At 36.9% G+C, this 17366-nt stretch overlaps 1 protein-coding gene across 1 annotated transcript; it reads right to left on the minus strand.

The window, feature by feature from the left end:
• Positions 1 to 187: 187 nt before the first annotated feature.
• Positions 188 to 16950, minus strand: gps1 (G protein pathway suppressor 1). Its single transcript, XM_055024507.1, has 14 exons — positions 16773 to 16950; positions 15774 to 15866; positions 13588 to 13769; positions 11673 to 11834; positions 10717 to 10852; positions 9874 to 9951; positions 9540 to 9600; positions 8599 to 8684; positions 6476 to 6570; positions 6294 to 6399; positions 5147 to 5227; positions 3955 to 4092; positions 3747 to 3881; positions 188 to 3403 (listed from the first exon to the last, which is right to left on the minus strand). The coding sequence occupies exons 1-14, from the start codon at positions 16803 to 16805 to the stop codon at positions 3329 to 3331; spliced, it is 1461 nt and encodes a 486-aa protein (XP_054880482.1). The 5' UTR covers positions 16806 to 16950; the 3' UTR covers positions 188 to 3328.
• Positions 16951 to 17366: the final 416 nt, after the last annotated feature.

The raw sequence follows: 17366 nt of genomic DNA on the forward strand, positions 1-17366 counted from the left end.
GTCTGCTCCTTGGCAGGCAAACAATTCTGACACCTCCACTGAAAAAGTGTAGGTGACATGGCTTGACATATTGAAACTTTGGGGCTTAAAATAATGTAAATCTTTATTACTAATAGTTGCCCAAAATAAATAATTATATATCTATTCATTTATCTATATATATGCAGCACATCCATCCAGACCAGGATCAATTAATCAAATTTTATTTGTATAGCACATTTCAGCAGCAAGGCATTTCAAAGTGCTTTACACCATAAACACAAAAACACAAAGTCATGCATAATAGAATAAACAATACATTGTTCCATATTACATTTCAAATACAATTCTAAACAGGTGTGTTTTTAGTTGAGATTTAAAGGAAGTCAGGGTTTCTGCTGTTTTACAGTTTTCTGGAAGTTTGTTCCAAAGTTTTGGTGCATAGATGCTGAAAGCTGCTTCTCCTCTCGGTTCTGGGGATACAGAGCAGAACCAGAACCAGAACCTGAGTCTGGAAGGTTGATACAACAACAGCAGATCTTTAATGTATTGTGGTGCTAAACCGTTCAGTGATTTATAAACTAACAGTATTTTAAAATCTATTCTTTGAGCTACAGGGAGCCAGTGGAGGGACTTTAAAACTGCTGTTATGTCTCTATCTTCCTGGTTTTAGTGAGAACAGGAGCAGCAGCTTCTGGATCAGCTGCAGCTGGAGGATTGATTTGTTGGACAGGCCTGTGAAGACGCTGTTGCAATAATCAATGCGACTAAAGATAAACGCATGGATGAGTTTCTCTAGATCTGGCTGAGACATTAGTGCTCTAATCCTGGAGATGTTCTTCAGGTGATAGTCACAAAGTTGGCCTTCTGTCTTTATATGGCAAGCAAGGTTCATGTCCGAGTCCACCACTACTCCCAGGTTTCGGGCCTGATCGCTAGTTTTTAGTTGTAATAACTGAAGCTGTGGATTGACTCTAGATCGTTCCTCTTTATGTGCTCATCCTTGTCAGCTTACCTTGGTTCCCTTTTATATTGATCTAGATAGGTATAGATGTATGTACAGATATCTAATTAAAGCCATATATAGATTTAATTATGTCATGAAAACTGATATGGGGGTGAAATCTTTCCAGGATCACACAGAAAACAGATCATAACAAGCCTGACAAACTGAAGAAATCTTGTATGTTGATTTACTATTGATCTTGGAAAAGTGTATTATGTTGATTATAATGATTATAAAGTGAGTAAATTCTGGATTATTGATTCTATAAGAAGTTATATATATTAAGAAGTTATAATTGAAGAAATGTATTGGAAGTGATTGTGTTGATGATTTATGTGTTCATATAACATGAAAAGGACTGAAATCAAATAATAAAAGCATAGTTTGTGGGTGCAGAGACAAGCCTGGACATGTCTTGAGGATGGGCGTGGACATGCCTGGCCTGGATGCTAAATAAGGAAATCCAGGAAAAAAGCCGGTAAGCCTGGGATAACAAGCAAAGCAGAAGTGGACAACTGTTGACCAAATATGGAAAAGACCTAACATGAAGTAATCAAATGCTTGAGAAGTCATGTGCCTGTTCCCCATAGACAACAGCAAGGGGAAAAGAGTATAAATAAATGGAGAAAGCAGAGAGCTGTGATTCTTCGTCTCCAGCGGACTGAGCAGGCAAGCAGCAGGCCAAAGGACCAACAAGGAGCTTCGCCCTGGACCCAGAGGGAACTCAAGCCTTCACATGGCTGAAAGGGAGATGGGACCTGATGCCCAACAGCTCTGGCTCCTGATTTGATTGTGGCTCTACGCTCAACCCAAAAGATCTCAAGAATTGCTGCAACGGACTTGGGGCTCGGACAATGATCACAAGAGTGATGAAGATTTGGGACGTTTGAAAGAAAACAACCAGCTTTGCTTTGTTCCTATTCCAAGACAAGACTCTGTCCAAGGACATTCATGCCTTCTGTTGCCGAGATCCTCTATCATCTGGGTATGAGTTACCTGCACCCCAAAAAGCCTTACTTAGTAAATTGATGGCACAGTTTAGGGAAAGGAGTTAGGAGAGGTTTATGTTGATTTTATTCAAATTTATTTTCTGTTCTTAGATACTTGTAATTATTGATGATTAATCTGGTTGCCATTTACTCCTGCTTAAAACTTGCTCAAATAAATATATATTAAAATTCTAATGAGGTTCGTGGATATTGAAATTAATTTAGTCATTTTATTGGTTATGGTTCTTCTACTAAATGTAAAATCCATGTACATGGTTCTAGAAATGTGGTGGCTCTGGACTTTCCTTTAGTTGACATAAAATAATGACCTTGGGACTCAAAGTCACTGAAACTAATCTAGCCATTAACAAGTGCTCGTTATTCTTAGAGAGAGGGCTACCATTAACAGAAGCGGTTATTGGGGTTATGCAGTTGTGAGGGCTACTCAACTGATTGCTTTTTAACTGAATAGGGTCTTAACATCTGGATTGTAGGTAATTAGAGCTAGACCAGAAGTGTCAAACTCCAGTCCCGAAGGCCGGTGTCCTGCAACTCTTAGATGTGCTTCTGCTGCACCACCTGAATAGAATAATTAGGTAATTAGCAAAGTTGCCAGAGGGGAGTTTGACACCCCTGAGCTAGTCTAATCTCTCGACACCAGCTTAAGACAGATTGTTCCTCTCAGTCCTTCTGCAGGGTAATACTCAGGTTTTAGGGACTTTCCGGACCGGTTATCAGGGGTTTCAAACTCCAGTCCTCAAGGACTGGAGTTTTTAGATGTGCCACAGGTACAAGACACTGGAATGAAATGGCTTAATTACCTCCTCCTTGTTCTCCAGAACCTTGCTAATGACCTAATTATTCTATTCAGGTGGTGCAACAGAGGCACATCTAAAAGTTGCAGGACACCGGCCCTCGAGGACTGGATGTTGACACCCCTGGGTTAGACGGAGAGCTGGTCACTAGTCAGCCCAAAGGAGTAGTGAGGGTTAGGGCGGGGCTGACTATTGCCTAATAACCAACAATGTGTAACATCAGTTTATAGCACAAACGGCTCAAATACAAATGATTAGAAGCTGTAAATTTCAGACAATATGGGGCACAAATTCTTTGAATAGGGTTTATTTTAAAACATTGTTTCTGATGATGTGGTACATCAAGCGTTTCCAGAGGAATTTCATTCAGTAATAATATACAGCTGATGTCTTCAGGTTTGATTTCAACAGTGATCACAATAAGTTTCCATGCCACATCATTTTTTTAGCTTCCATATTAGGAGAACACAACTTGTGAATTAATTCTACTTGTGTTTGGTTATGTACAACCAGCCCAGCACTTCCAAACCAGAGACTATTCACATGTTGGTGCTCATCCTGGTCTGGCTGTTGGCTGGTGTCAGCTCACCCTGGTTCCCTTCTCTGGGTGGAGACTGAAAAGGGAAAAAAATACTTAAAACACAGTCTGGTTTTTGGTGTCAGTTCAATTTGCAATAATTTACTTTAAAACTTTAGTCATGAGGCAAAAAAAAAAAAAAAAAAAAATCATCCCTTTTGGAACAAACTGTATTTACAGTTAATTTCTCCCAGAGTACACAGTGTGAGAATAAACTAAATGTTTATTACACACATATATATATATATATATATATATATATATATATATATATATATATATAAATAAATATATATATATATATATATTTTTTTTTTTAACAATTTAAGTAGAGCTTTATAGGTAGTTGCAAAAATCTGATTTGTAGTTTATGTTTTTACCTTGACATGGATCTGGTTACGAAGCACAGCAGCACGAAGGATCATCGCTTTTGCCCGTCTCTGGAACTCTTTTCCCATGTGGAGAGATTTTTCAAACGTGGTGCTCCTCTGATCCACGTCTCTCGCATACAGAATCTGTCAATACCAGCAGACTTTCAGAATTGAACCTAAAATCACAAAATCATACGTTTTGACTGCAAATTTTCACCTTGCTATGGGAGTCAATACGTGCGTTGACAAGGCCCTCCAGTATCAACTGAGTAAGTTCATCTTCCAAAGCTGCCACTGTGGTATTGAAAGCCTGCGCCATCTTTGTCATGTCAGCCGATACATAAGGACTGAAATACTGAACACACAAAAAAAATTTACATTACATATAAAGTGCAGTGAAAAACAGTTGAATTCCAATGCATTTCTTGTTTTGACTTTTTTTCAGACTTTTTCAGGTCGCACTTAAAGAGGCGACCTGTTTAGGAACCGGCCCGTTTGGACGCATTGTCGGCGACGATGATGGTAAATATTTACAGGTTTTTAATTCTTCATGGAGTTCTAAAAGTTGTTTTAGAACAACTTTTAATATCAAATAACCAGAGCAAATACAAAACTGGAGTTTTTAAATTATTTTATTGAGGAGAAAATACTACCCAAGACTATCTGACCTTAAGTGATAAAATTGACCAATAAATCTAACTGGTTGACAATGAGCCTTTTCAGTGCAGTCTCTTCTGAGAAAGAAGAGTTTCTCAGAGTTTTCTCAGAATAGAAACTATTCTTTAAAGGATAATTTTCATTTGGCCATTCTGGAAGGTTTTTTGGCATAAAGAAATAGTTAAAAGCAAATGCAACAACAGGATGTCCAGATTCAGCCATAACCAAAGTGTGTTTGAGGATTCACATCTACATCAATTGCAGCAACTTGTCCAAGTCCTGGAGTTGGTAAAACAGCCCCAGATCATCACACTGAGGGTGTGATGTTTCTTTGCTGAAATGCAGTGTTACTTTTAGAATAGAAGAGAACAGAATATACTTTATTCATCCTCAGATCCACCTCCACTTCCTTGGTCTTTGTCACATGGTGTTGGCCAAACTGCTCAATGTGACAAAGATTTTTTATTTTTATACACCAAATGTAACAAACATTACCCCAAAAACTTCAGCTTATGTTGTGTCAGTCCACAGAATATTTTCACCAAATTCTTAGGATTCTCCAAAATCGTTTTTGGTGAACTGAGCAGTGGTGTGACACTTCTGGAAGGCTTACCATTCCCCCACTGTTTTCTCTGCTTGAGGATTTTGGCTCTCCACAAGACCGACTGATAGATGTCAATGACTTAAACATAACAAATAATATAGTTACACTAAAAACTCAACTATGATAATGCACGTGATGTATGTCTCACCTGGATTAGGGCTCTATTTCTTATCTGACTGTACAAGGTTTTGATGTGAGGAGCCAAGTACATGTCCAACAGCAGGTTATCCTGAAAGAAATACCACAATTATTGCTGGAGTAATTTGAATACACATTTGTAATGGATTTATAAACTGTTGCAAACTCACACAAAGCAGGCCATTGACTACTGTTGTAGTGGCCAGCAACATAAGTAAATCCTTCAGACTGTGATGCAGTGGGAACAATCAATACATTGAGGGCTGCAAAGGACATGATGCCAAGACAAGATGGCTCCACCCATGTGGACCATGTGAACCTCCAACAAACAGTCATTATGGTAAAAGTAGTGCAGCTCAATGCGTTACATGAGCCATTTGGTGAGGCATTTTTGCCTTATCAACCAACATTAAGACAAAAGATTTTAAAGGAGTCATTCATCAGGTCCATGAAGTTATTTACGAGGAATCCCAGAGAAATTGACATTAAAGCCCAACAATGTCATGAATGCTAAATTACAAGAAAAAAAAAGTTTTATACAGGCTTGTAAAGGAAATTTGAAGGGGATAATTCTTTTTGTTAAAGAATGTAAGAATAAATGTCAGCGGTTCAGCTGCAGTAATCTGTCCCACTCAGACATCCTGAGCCCAAAAGACCTCCAGATGAGGGCCGCTTTCTTTGTCAGCATCTGACCAATTGTGGTGACAATTGGTTCCAAACCTACTGGATTGATTGACAAACTCATGTCAATTGATCATGTAAAAACACACAATTCAAACATATTCACACAATATGCAACATGATACTTAGGGGAATTAATTTAAATATGAATGTGTTCATATAAGTCTGACTCCTCTCAGTCCAAGACTTATGAAACTCTCTGAACCTCTTGAGTGAGGTTTGTTTCACAATCATCTCTAATTGTGCAACTTTTTCTAACATTTTGTCTTTTCTCTTAATGTCCCGTTTACATGTATGAAGACAGAATTGGGTAAACTGGGTGATTTGGTCTTGTTTGATATTGAGATTTTCCTGGAAACTGAGGTTTTGGTTTTCTTTCAGTTTAAACTGTAATCATGTATCTCAAGTTAGAAGCAAGTTCTGCAAAACTCTCAAACAGTTCAGTTATATTTTAAAGCATTGGTGTGTGTTCTTACCTTTATTTCATCCAGTAGTTTGAGACAGGATGCGTACTTGGACTCGTAGAATTTGAAGATGATATCACGGATCTGAGGTTCTAATTCAAGAAATAGCTTGAAGGAGCTGGTGACAAAAATAATTATTTTCATCAAATTTAGATGTACAAACATTTAGATGGCATCCATCAACAAAACCCTACCTGCTTGAGATCACATTACGTTGGAGCTCCTGTCTATCAAAACTGGCCAAAGCGCACAATCCCCCATATACAGCTACATTACTGGGAGACAAGAGCTGAAATACAATCCAGATAAATATTTTATTTAACAGATATTTTTAATCAGCTTAAACTAAGTACTCAATATCTGGGTTAGTCTTCATCTTACTTAATCCTTTTTGAAAGCTGTTGAACACATTGTACAACTAGTGTAACATCTATACTCTGACAATTTTTATTCTCCCACACTTTAAAAATTGTCTTCAAGCAGTAAGAATATCAATGAGTCAAAGTAACTGTGGGGTTTTATTTGGTAGAAGACGCTGACAAACTCAAACAACTTTTGAACTTGGATTTTATTGACTATAGATTTCTGCTTAGAAATTGGATGTTCTTTTAATGCCTTAAGACAGTGCTTCTCAATTATTTTCCGTTGCGCCCCCCTAGCAAGAAGAAAACTATTCGCGCCCCCCACTCCCCACCGTGACTATCCATCTCTGCATAACATTTTTTCCTTATTAACATTAAAGACAAAAAGAAAGACATATGGTCAAACTTACAAAGAATAACTTTATTAAATTGTGTTTTAAGTCTGCAACAGAAAAGATTTTAAGTGCATCAATGCCTGAAATTAAAAATAAATAAATCCATGTCTACTGCTGCAAGCAATATCAGCTCCTCTGCTATGGTGTGGGGCTTTTTGCACTGCGCAATTTGGTACGCCACCTTATATGATGCTAGCAGCGCTCGATGGTTTACTGAAATAGCCTTCACAAAGCGGGATGACTGTTGGCAATATTCAGCACGTTTTCGCTGAAAAAACTCTAGCGGCTTATCGGCGTGATTGGGATGTAACGTATTTAAGTGACGCACTAATTTATTTGGCTTCATGCTGTCCGCTGCGAGCATTTTTAGACACAGCAAACACAGCGGTCTTTCCTCTTCTCCAACTGTAGTCACAGTGAAGCCAAGCGCTAAATACGCTTCGTCGTATTTCCTCTTCTTAGCTTTCGGTTGACTTTCTGTTGTCTCATTATCTTTGTCTCTCTCCGCTTTTCTTTTCATCCCTGTGAAAAACTTTTTCATGTTGGGGGTTGTTGAATAACGGAGGCCATAGACAGAACGCAGTTGGAGCTTTTTGTTGACTTAACACTGCTAACCAAGGCAAACCTGTTGTCCTGTAAGTCATAAAATGTTGCACTGTCGCAAACGTGACAGAAGTAACAATGAGAGCGCCACTGCCGCCTACTGTGCGCAATTACACTTTATACTAGTACGGCCAAAAAAAAGCCTGTTCCCCAGGATCACACGCGCCCCCCCAAGTATCGCACCGCGCCCCCCAAAGGGGGCCCGCCCCACTATTTGAGAAGCACTGCCTTAAGACAACATTTGTTGTGAATCAGCAGAATAAATGGAACTGAAAAAGGCTTGTTAATTGCTTAACCATTAGTGTAAATACTAATGCACATTTTTGTAACAATATGCAATAGCATCATTCCATTTTTGAGTCAGGAAATACATGAAACTTAATTTTTGGGATAATAATAGATGATAAAGTTAGATGAAACCTCACATTAACTATGTAATTGAAGTTGGATGTTTTGAAAGACTCTTCCAAACACTCAAAACAAAGAAGGTAATTGTGAAAGGAAGGCCTGTTTATGCCTGTCTGCATTAACAGGGTCTGTATGGAGATGGTACCCAGCGTTAAGTTCATTTACCATTGTATATATACTATCAGCAACAGCTGAGAATGGAATGTAAAGCAGCTATCAAAATAACACCGGTCAACTCTGGGTAAATAATATGGATGAGAGTTCTATGTTTGGACTGCCACCCTGAGGGTGCAATTCTACAACAGTTATTTATATATTTGCAGAGATTTGGTCAAATGATACAAGTAAATGGTTTCAATTTACATTGTAGTCTATAATTGTGCTTCTCAAACCCATTTGTGAAATTCAACATATGTTTCTCTTTCAAACAGTCAGACATACTTCATTGTTTTTTAATTAAACCACATTTGTGTTTGTTTCTAGCAATGAACCTTGTAAAATATGAAGGTTTTCAGCACAGCACTTCAAAAATTGAAAAAGGCACCTCACCTCTGGACAGTCGCAGTGGTCAAACGAAGCCTGCAGAAAGCACTTAGCAGCTGGTTTGTATTTTCTGGAGGCCAATTCAGCAAGTCCTTAAAATAAAAAATAATGCAATAAAAAAAATCATGAGTTCTGGAATTCTGCTTTTTTTTAGGGTTTTGGCTACTCACATTTAGTGTGTACCTTTGTATTTAATTTGTATTTCTTGTATTCTTTTGTATTTTGCGCACTGTGTGACACTTTTCTGCCTGTAAGCTGCTGATAACTTCAATTTCCTGAGGGAGTCTTCCCAAGGGATCAATAAAGTACGAGTCTAAGTCTAAGTCTAAGTCTTCAATAGGCAAATGTAACAGAAAATTCACCCTGACTGCCCCAGTCAATAAACTCCTATAAACTTCACTATGAGTATGCATCTGTGATCTCCTAAGGGAATGTTATTATGTGATGTTAGTATATAATTCCTCACAGCAGAAGATATTCTGGAGTTATTTAGGAATCAGGCGTCGCAATGTCTCATATCTGCCAGTCCATTTGTCAATAAATAATAAAACTAAGAAAACCTGAATGAGTATAGAAGTGACAAAAAAGCTTATTTTATTTATTCGGGTATACAGTTATGGTAAGTCAGAAATTGGTAGAAACCTTTGGAGAAAAATGAATTTGCAAAGTTAACTAATTCTTCACATTTATACAACTAATGTTAACTGTTCTGTATTAAATGTTCTTAATTCAAATTTCTATGATGAAACGAAACTTTCTCTGACTAAAAGAAGAAAATCTAAACAGTTTTACTATTGGGTACGTGAACCCCACTATAGGCATTTTTTATATTATAGAAGATAAACATTGGATTTTTGTAGCTAAAAATAACATTTACTATGTACATGACTGACTGGCAACAATAAATTCTAAAGTTTAGTTGGATAATAAATAAAATACTGTAATACCTGCTGAACACTTTAGTTTGGTTAGGACTGTCTGATTCTGGCTGTCTCGCTCCCCTCTTTGCTACAAAAAAGAAAACAAATCAATAAATACGGATACTTGACAATGGTAGAAGCTTTCTACCATTCATGAAAATGAATAAAATTCAGGAAAAACATTTTTTTGTTCTGTTACAAAATGCATCTTCTGACAAAGAATCAGATACAGGGTAAAACATTTAGCTCAAAGCTTTAGCATTTGTATCTCGTAAAAAAAAAAAAAAAAAAAAAAAAAACATCCCAGGAACAGAAACACAGTGATCACAAGTCTAAAGAGAAACATGTGAGCTGACTTTACCTCTGCAATTTCTGGTGTGGATTCTGCCTTGTTCACATAGCTCAGCACATGCGACCAGTTTTGGAGGTAAACACTCACCTAGCAAAAACAAAAGACTTTGCTTTGTTATAATGCATTATTAGCTAGTAATGCTAAAATTATGTCCACATAAAGAAGATTGCTTCAAAAACTGAAAGCAACCAACAAAATGGCAGCTTCTAACAGAGATGGGAGACAGATGTTTCTAAGTTGTTTATTCATACAAAAAATATCTAACTTTGTGGAATGTGGAAGTTGTCTGTAAGGATAAACAACGAGCACTGTTGCCTGCTCCAGCCAGGTCAAATGAGGAAACAAAAGGCAAGGAAGCATAACTGGCTGGAAGGAGAACTTTTAACACCAGCCCCAGAGTACAACACTCAGGCTGATGAGCTTCAAAGCTGTTGGCATGTGGAGGGGGGGGAGGGGAGATGTCAGACCCCCTATGTTAGAAATATGACCATAATTTTTCACCATGTCACCTTCAGTCGTTTCATCAGAGATGCTGTTTAACCAGTCTTTCATATTGCTGGTAGTGCTGTATCAAAAAGATGATTTAAAATAAATTACTCTTAGGACAAGTAAAACCTGGTGGCCGGCTGTATCTGATAATTGAAAACAAATGTATAATAAATAAATAAATAAAGCAGAAATGTAAATAAATGAGATACAGTGAAGAAGTTTGATTTTTTTCCTAGTTTTTTTTTTCAAATTCATTGTTTTTGCTCTATGTTCTTGGTATTTCAAAACTTGGAATTGTATTATTTTGACATTGTCTACAACGCTTTTGCAGCAGCAGTGAGTAGTAATCCCATTCTGTTATACCTTTATGACATTCAGACACATGTTAATAACATGCTTAGCACTGGTGCAGTAGTCTCTGGCACGGGAGTAGCATTTCAGAGCATTGCTGAGGTCACCACAGTCCAAGTAGTGGTCTCCCAAATCATCATGGCCTCTTCTGAAATGGGAAAAGGAAAAAATGTGAGAACAAATCATCAAGAATTAGTAATGGAAAACATGTGACTAAAGTAACTGACGATAAACTGAGCTTTAATTTTGAAAATACATTTAAATCTAAAAAAAAGAAAAAAAAAAGCCACACTCCAGGCTTTTGTTCAGAACTCTCAACTGAACACTGAGAAAGCTGGACATGGCTGGGGAAGAAGAACAGGCAAAACAGACTAAAGATATTTGAGCTATGGTATTTAGCAAAGGTTTTAAATATTAACATAAAAATAACTTCTTGATTTTTTATTTTTAATACATTTGTAAGAATCTTAAACTTTTCTCGACAATTTCATGACAGGGTAATAATACAATGTGGAATAAGACTGGAACATAAAGTGTGACAAAAGTGAAGGGCTTTCCAGATGCACTGTTCATTCTTCCTATGAGGGGCTATTCCAATTCATTTTTCTGATGTAACGCTAGACTGTTACAGTTGGTTCTATATTTATGTATGAGTCAAACACTGACTGTGGTCTCTGTTAAGCAGCCAACAAAAGGTAAGTTTGTTATAAAACTTGTTAACATGAATGCCACCCTCCAAATAGTTTGAGCACTTGCTGATCAAATTATCAAGTTATTTTTCATAATTGTAGAACAATTCAACAAACTTCATAGCACTGCAAACCATTTACTTTCGATCAATCAAAGCTGAAGACGTCTTGTATTTTTCAGATACAAGACAGATGTTTACTTGATCATGAGTTTGTTTGTTTTTTCTAAACAGTGCTCATGTTAATTAAATACAGGTAGGTTATAATAACAATAATCACCTGATGCTCTCTTTGATTGAGTTGCCTTTATAGTTCTTCAGGTCTGTATCCAGCTTCTCCAGTTTGAGCAGAGCCTTTTTTCTTGTGGATTCTGCCCAGGCTGAGTCCAGTGGAGGTAGAACCCCTCCATCAGGAACAGTGTCAGGCACGCCCTGAACATCCCTAAAATAACAAGAGAAGAATTGGTATCTTTATTTACTGAGCTCTTCGTAATGTTTCAATCTATCAAGCAATCAAATTTTATTTGTATAGCACATTTCAGTTCACCTCCAGCAGATTAATCTTCATGTCTATAGACTGAAGTCATTGTAAAATACTGCTCATGTCCTTGGGGTCAGCCAGAGGCATTTTGCCCTGGTTTAACTTGGAGGTAAAGAAAAGTAAGGTAAAAATGAAAGTACGAAAATTTAAAAATAAATTCAGAGGCAGAGTTTTCAGTAAGGACGAGAGAGAGCAGGATGAGCTGTTCCTCCTTCCAGTCAGACTTAAGAAGTTAGCTTTTTAGAAGCCTTTAGTTAGCCTTCCTGTTGGTGCTAAAGCTTCTTGGTGCTCTGTGTTTGAGCTTGTCAGATTCTTTCTTCTTGTTTTTACTGTACCTTGGGATCAGTGCATTTATCATTTGGTGATCAATAGGTTACTGTCACATGTGTATGAGAATATAAACTGTATAGGATCTGTTACTGTCAGTGACCCCAAGAAGTTCCCTTCACGGGGTAGCAACAAATCCAGCAAAGTGGTGAGGAACTTCAACGCTCTGAGAGTGAATGGGAAAGTTTGAGTGTAACGATGGGAAATTACCTCAGAGATGAAGTATGTCAAAATGCATCAACACAACAAATCTAGTATGCAACATTTAAAAAACACTTGACGAAGCATGACTATATCAAGGCTCACTCCTGGAAAAAAAGACATCTGGGGCGGTCAGAAAGCAGGTAAAGTAGCGCACAACATTCACTCATATTAGCAGCACGATCAGAAAAATAAGCTAGATGACTGGCGATGTAAGATACAGGATTCTGCTCTCATTGATAGGCCGCTACTATGACTACTAGGATGTAATATTTTACAGACTTAGCGCCATTTCTGCTCCACCCGGTATTGAACTATGACAATGAACGTTTGCTTAAAGCTGCAGCACGCAACTTAAAAAATATATATATAAATAAAAGATTTTGCATATGTATTAAAACTTTCTGTCTCAATTAGATGAATTTATTGGCAAATAACTTTTTCGTTTTGCCAGATCACATAGTTGCATTTATACCCAAAAAGAAACAAACAGCAAATCTAATCTAATCTAGGTGATCGGCAGTGATTGGCCCTCATTGGTGATCGGAATAGGCAGCAAATGATCTGATTGGAGCATCCATAATTTTTACATTTCCTGTCAAATTAAAATTTTTTAATACAAAAAATGTTAAGTTGTCAGCAGGTTTGCTAGGGGAAACCTCGAGTCTGGTAGAATCAGTTCAATTAGGGAGCAAAATTACATTTGTTGCATTTTCAGGTGATGTGATTCACTGTCACATTGCATTTTATGAACTGAGCCAAACCCCCTGAAAAACCTGTTCCCCCACTAACTTGTAGTGGTGCTACACCAACAACTGCTGAAGAAAACAACATAAAAATCGTTCATGTCGCACTTATGTCGTCAGAAGATGACATAAGTGCAACTTCCTTCTTCACAAAATGTAAACAAATATTAAGTGGCATCAAGATTTTTTTGGGATTTCTTTGTCTTGAGTCTCTTCCTCAACTTGACACTATAAGCCATGCAGAAACATTTGATATTAAGCCTAATTTAGATTACCACCAGTTGGTTAAATACATGCTTGGTCAGATTCAGAGTTTTGGTTTCAGTTCATATCTAACAAGAAAAGAAAAAATATTGAAATGCAAATTTCAGCGTCTGTACCTTGTGGCTTCTGTTAGCTTTCGGTGGATCTCTTCGTATGTGTCTACATTGAAAGTTCTCTGGACGAATGTGAGGGCCATCTTCAGTGCCTCCACTCGAAGCTGAGGACAATGCTCAGCAATGAACTGAAGCCTCTCAATTCGCATTAATCCGCTGTAGCTAGTAGCATATTGTTCCAGGTCCTACAGATATCCACAAACAAGAGATATTATCCAAACAGGTCCAATCACAAGTAGTAATTTTAAAAAAAATTAGAAAATGAGGAAAGTTTAGTTTAAATACGCAAGAAAACACTTGACCGAATTCTCAAAAGTGTACTCCTTAATTTCAGATTTTTGGTTACACTACACCACTAGAAAGTTATATTAAACTTAAAAGTTTATCTTTAAAACATTTTGTTAATTTTGTCAGCAATGACTGGTGTGAAAGATTTCTGGATCAAGGATGCAATTGAATTATGTAAAAATGACTGAGTGCTTTTCACATTCTTGGAAGGAAAAAAAAAACAGCGACTTCTGGTGATAAGGAACCTGGATGCGCCCAGTTTCACAAACCTTAGCAGTATCACAAAAAGACAAAGCTGTGCAAATTATTTATTTATTTTGTCTATGAAATTACTGAAGATTGCAATGAGGACGTAAAAGGAGGGGTGCCTGAAGTCAGTCCTCGAGGGCTGGCATCCTGAATGTTTTAGTTCTCTCCCTGGTTTAACACACCTGGATCACATGATGGCTCGTTAAAAGGCCTAACAAGAACATTGACATGCTGAAAAGGTTGCTACTACCTCCAGGAAGAGAACTAAACTGTGCAGGATGCTGGCCCTTGAGGACAGACTTTGGGCACCCCTGATGTAAAGAAGTAGATTTTTTCTCCAAACATGGACAATGTGTTGATAATGATTTTTTTTTCATATATCTTTGTTTTCTTTTTCATTGCTTATTCTTAGCAGTATTTCAGATGTAATGCAAAAAAGATTTTGTAATTGATCTGTTTATTAGGGGTGCACCGACTGCAGTTTTCTGGCCGATCGCTGATCCAATTTTAGCCGATACCAATTTGAAAAGAAACAAACAGCAACTTTAGCAACTTACTTAAATGTAAGTTGCTAAAGTCACTAAATTGGCAACATTGGAATAGTGTTGGGCTACATGAAGAAAATCTAATATCCGATATTGCTATATCACACTACACAATTTATTAAGACATTTTTAAATGAGCTTCAATGTTATTTTAAACCGCAGACTCCCTGTTTCATACACCACACAAGTTCCCAACTTCAGTTTCCTGCTAGACTTAAATGTAAGCTAAATATATGAAATAAAAAGGGATGCAGTATTTTGCTATGAATTGTCTACACTATGACTAGATAACATGGTCAGAAAAAAGTTTTAATTATGAAAAAGAAATAGCGAGGGAGAGGAAAGTACTTGCTTGACTTTGACAAACAACATGTAGATGTGTTGTTACATAAGGGGTGTTTTGATTCAGCTTAAAAATAAAAAAAGTGACCTACATACAAACTGACAGATCATCAATAGAGCAGGTGTTTAAATTAGCTAATCAACCACCGCTGTGTTAGCTTGGCTAATAGCAGTGGTAGCCAACCTACCACAGCGATCACGTAATAATAATTTCAAAATACACATTAAGCCTAAACGGATAAAACTGTAACAAACTAAAACTGTAACAAACTGAATGTTCTGTTCTGTGTGAGGGTAATGATTGTCTTTGGTGCTGAATCCAGATATATAAAGTGGTGTTATTAGTTGCTATGGCAACAGGTCTGCGTGTAGTGTAGGGTCAACACAGAGAGCAAGAAAAAAAAATAAATTGTGATATAGATTGGTACCAACTGGTTTGCTTTTTTTTTCATTGTGTTTTTTCCATATTGCCCAATCCCACTTGAAAGCAAAAAGTTATATCTCAAATACTTGTAGAAGTCTGCAAGCAAAGATGTTTGATTTGATCTTTCTGTGGACAAGGAAGGGATGGGAACATCAGAATTCAATCTAATCTAATTCTTCTGGCAATACAAATGTGTGAAAGTTTCACACGGACACAGTATTTAAAACATACATTCTAACAAGCCTCAGTAATCTCAATATCTATGAAATGATTAAAGTCTCTTTCTACTTTGTAACAAAAGCTTCTCAAAAAGGGAGTGAATAGAAAAAACAGATAAATACCAGTGTTGGGTTTTCTACAATGTAGCTGATATCTGGAGCATTCTGTGGGTCATCTTGAGGATCTGCATCAATCTGCATGGGCTCAACAGAGCCCTGGAAAACAACACCACACACAGAGGACTTAAATTCAAGCCAGAGATAGACTCTAAATAACAAAACTAACATTGGAAGTTATTTTATTTAAATATAATCTATATGTTGCCTTCAAAAAATATTATTTAGAAAAGCCTTTCTTTTATCTGAATTTATTATTTTGTAATGTTATTTATTTGTACTTATTTTGTCTTTAAAATACCAAAAATATCACAATTGCACACAATAATTTTTTGGCTGTCACATTATCTTCTATATATTAAAATAAGATTATGATCAGTACTTCAGTAGCCTTTCTACCAGTTACTATTTTACACTTTAGTAATGCCTTGAGTAAAACCCCCTTAAATTAGGGGTACGTAAAATGTTACGTACGCACATTTTTGGGCTATTCTGCATAATTTTGAGAAGAACTCAGTTCTGTGGTGAACAGGCAAATAACTTAAGATTTCTAGCTAAAGTGAATTAACAAGGTAGTAAACGTTGTATTCAGAAAGAAGCTAAGCTCTGCCTCCACAACAAACGGGAAACTACTCGGTTTTTAGTATACTAAAACCCCTCTTCTAATTACCGGAGTCTCGCAGTGAACATGCCTTATGAACAGTTTTTTCTTTCCGTTCTTGTAGCTGAAAACGGGTCATGCCTTTTTTTATGCTAATTGTTAACAAACGAATCCGTTTTTCTATGTCGGCTGCCATTTTTAAGGGAATCTGCTCAACGTGCTGTCAGCCAAGCACCAAAAAATTGTATTGATAACTTTTTACATTTGCCATAATAATAACTGATTTTATTTAACAGAACCTTAAAGTAAAGTTTCAAGTTAAGTGTTACAAAGTACGAAGTATGATGGAGTACATTAGAGCATTATCAAATAGAACCTCATTGTAATTTCTAACGTTGACTTACCTGAAAGTTAAACACTTGCACAGGCAACGGCATCTTCTGATATTCGTCTGTGTTCTTACTTTATTGTTGAGATAGATAAGAAAAAGTAAAGAATGCAAAAGGTGATATGTGCAGGCCTCAGCAACAAACGAACCTTTTTCGTCTTCTTCTACTACTTCTTCCTGCTACACATCTTCTTCTTCGGTCTGTTAAGACTCCATCATGTTATACTACCGCCTCCTATTGGTTTCTCTGTTCATTACAACACTAAAACGTTGCACTACAGACCCACGAAAAGTCCCTTTTCATTTTTCTTTCGAATCATTAATACATCTTCTACTAACTCTCGTACAGATACTATTTATAATAGCCAGTTATGGCTATAAGCTATTCATTAGGGAAACAAAACACCCCTGGTACTTTTGTCTATGGTGGCCCACCATGATTATTTATATGAAATTATAGTGGCACAAGATATACCCTTGTATACCATTGTGCAAGGGTATATGCACAAGATATACTCTTGTATATCTTGTTGTTTTGTCTTCATTGCTGATCTGATTATGGACATTTCCTGAGATATACTCTTGTATATCTTGTGCATATTGTATTGTT

The sequence above is a fragment of the Poeciliopsis prolifica genome, unplaced genomic scaffold (assembly GCF_027474105.1).
Source record: "Poeciliopsis prolifica strain line A6 unplaced genomic scaffold, Auburn_PproV2 SCAFFOLD121, whole genome shotgun sequence".
In the NCBI taxonomy this organism is placed as follows: domain Eukaryota; kingdom Metazoa; phylum Chordata; class Actinopteri; order Cyprinodontiformes; family Poeciliidae; genus Poeciliopsis; species Poeciliopsis prolifica.

Excerpts from the sequence above, each read along its gene's own strand:
- gps1 (XM_055024507.1), bottom strand. The coding sequence starts at position 16,805 with ATGCCGTTGCCTGTGCAAGTGTTTAACTTTCAG. Across the intron at positions 15,867-16,772 it reads TGCAAGTGTTTAACTTTCAG|GGCTCTGTTGAGCCCATGCA; the intron begins GTAAGTCAACGT and ends GTTGTTTTCCAG. Across the intron at positions 3,404-3,746 it reads GTAACCAGATCCATGTCAAG|TCTCCACCCAGAGAAGGGAA; the intron begins GTAAAAACATAA and ends TTCCCTTTTCAG.